This window comes from Neopelma chrysocephalum, unplaced genomic scaffold, assembly GCF_003984885.1.
Source record: "Neopelma chrysocephalum unplaced genomic scaffold, ASM398488v2 Primary Assembly neopelma1_97456, whole genome shotgun sequence".
In the NCBI taxonomy this organism is placed as follows: domain Eukaryota; kingdom Metazoa; phylum Chordata; class Aves; order Passeriformes; family Pipridae; genus Neopelma; species Neopelma chrysocephalum.
The window spans coordinates 1-561 of NW_020926098.1; the positions used below are offsets into that span (position 1 = coordinate 1).

At 52.4% G+C, this 561-nt stretch overlaps 1 protein-coding gene across 1 annotated transcript in view; it reads left to right on the top strand.

Annotated features, from left to right (window-relative positions):
• Positions 1–3: 3 nt before the first annotated feature.
• LOC113961905 (cytochrome P450 2D28-like) overlaps positions 4–561 on the top strand; it is a gene marked incomplete at both ends in the record, with an annotated part of 2,117 nt that continues 1,559 nt past the window's right edge. Inside the window, one exon of the mRNA XM_027672612.1 lies at positions 4–336. Coding sequence (XP_027528413.1) covers positions 4–336 — 333 coding nt within the window. The remainder of the gene's footprint in view (positions 337–561) is intronic.

Below are 561 nucleotides of genomic sequence, written 5' to 3' on the forward strand. Positions count from 1 at the left end.
AGCGTGGAGGAGCGCATCCAGGAGGAGTGCCGATTCCTGGTGGATGCCTTTAAGGATGAGCAGGGTGAGTGCCACGTGCCTCCCTCAGCAGCTGTGCTGAAGGCAGGACCTGGTGCAGCCTGGTATCATTTCACCCGTGGTTCAGTGCATGCTGAAAAATACCTCACCTTACAAGGGATGCTGCAGCCCCACCAGCATCCCTGCTCCCTCCTGCAGGGGTTTGGCCTTCAAAGGGACTGGAGAGTGCAGGCAGGTAACACCCCATGCATTATTCATAGCCCACCTTCAGCCTCCTGCCCTCTCTCAGATCTCTGGGAAATACCATGTGTGTATAAACACTGATGGTCCCAAGGAATTCCAGTGACAGGAACAGTAATATTTCCAATGTATTCGAAGACATCCCTCTCCTGCAGATCTTGCTTTTCAAAGGAAATAAACATCTCCATAATTTGATAGAACTGGGACTACTGGGGTTTCCCAGACAAGCTTGGCCAGCTCATGGGGGCAGCGAGGTGTCCAAGCAAAGCAGTGACACAGGATGGTCACTGGGACCACTCATTT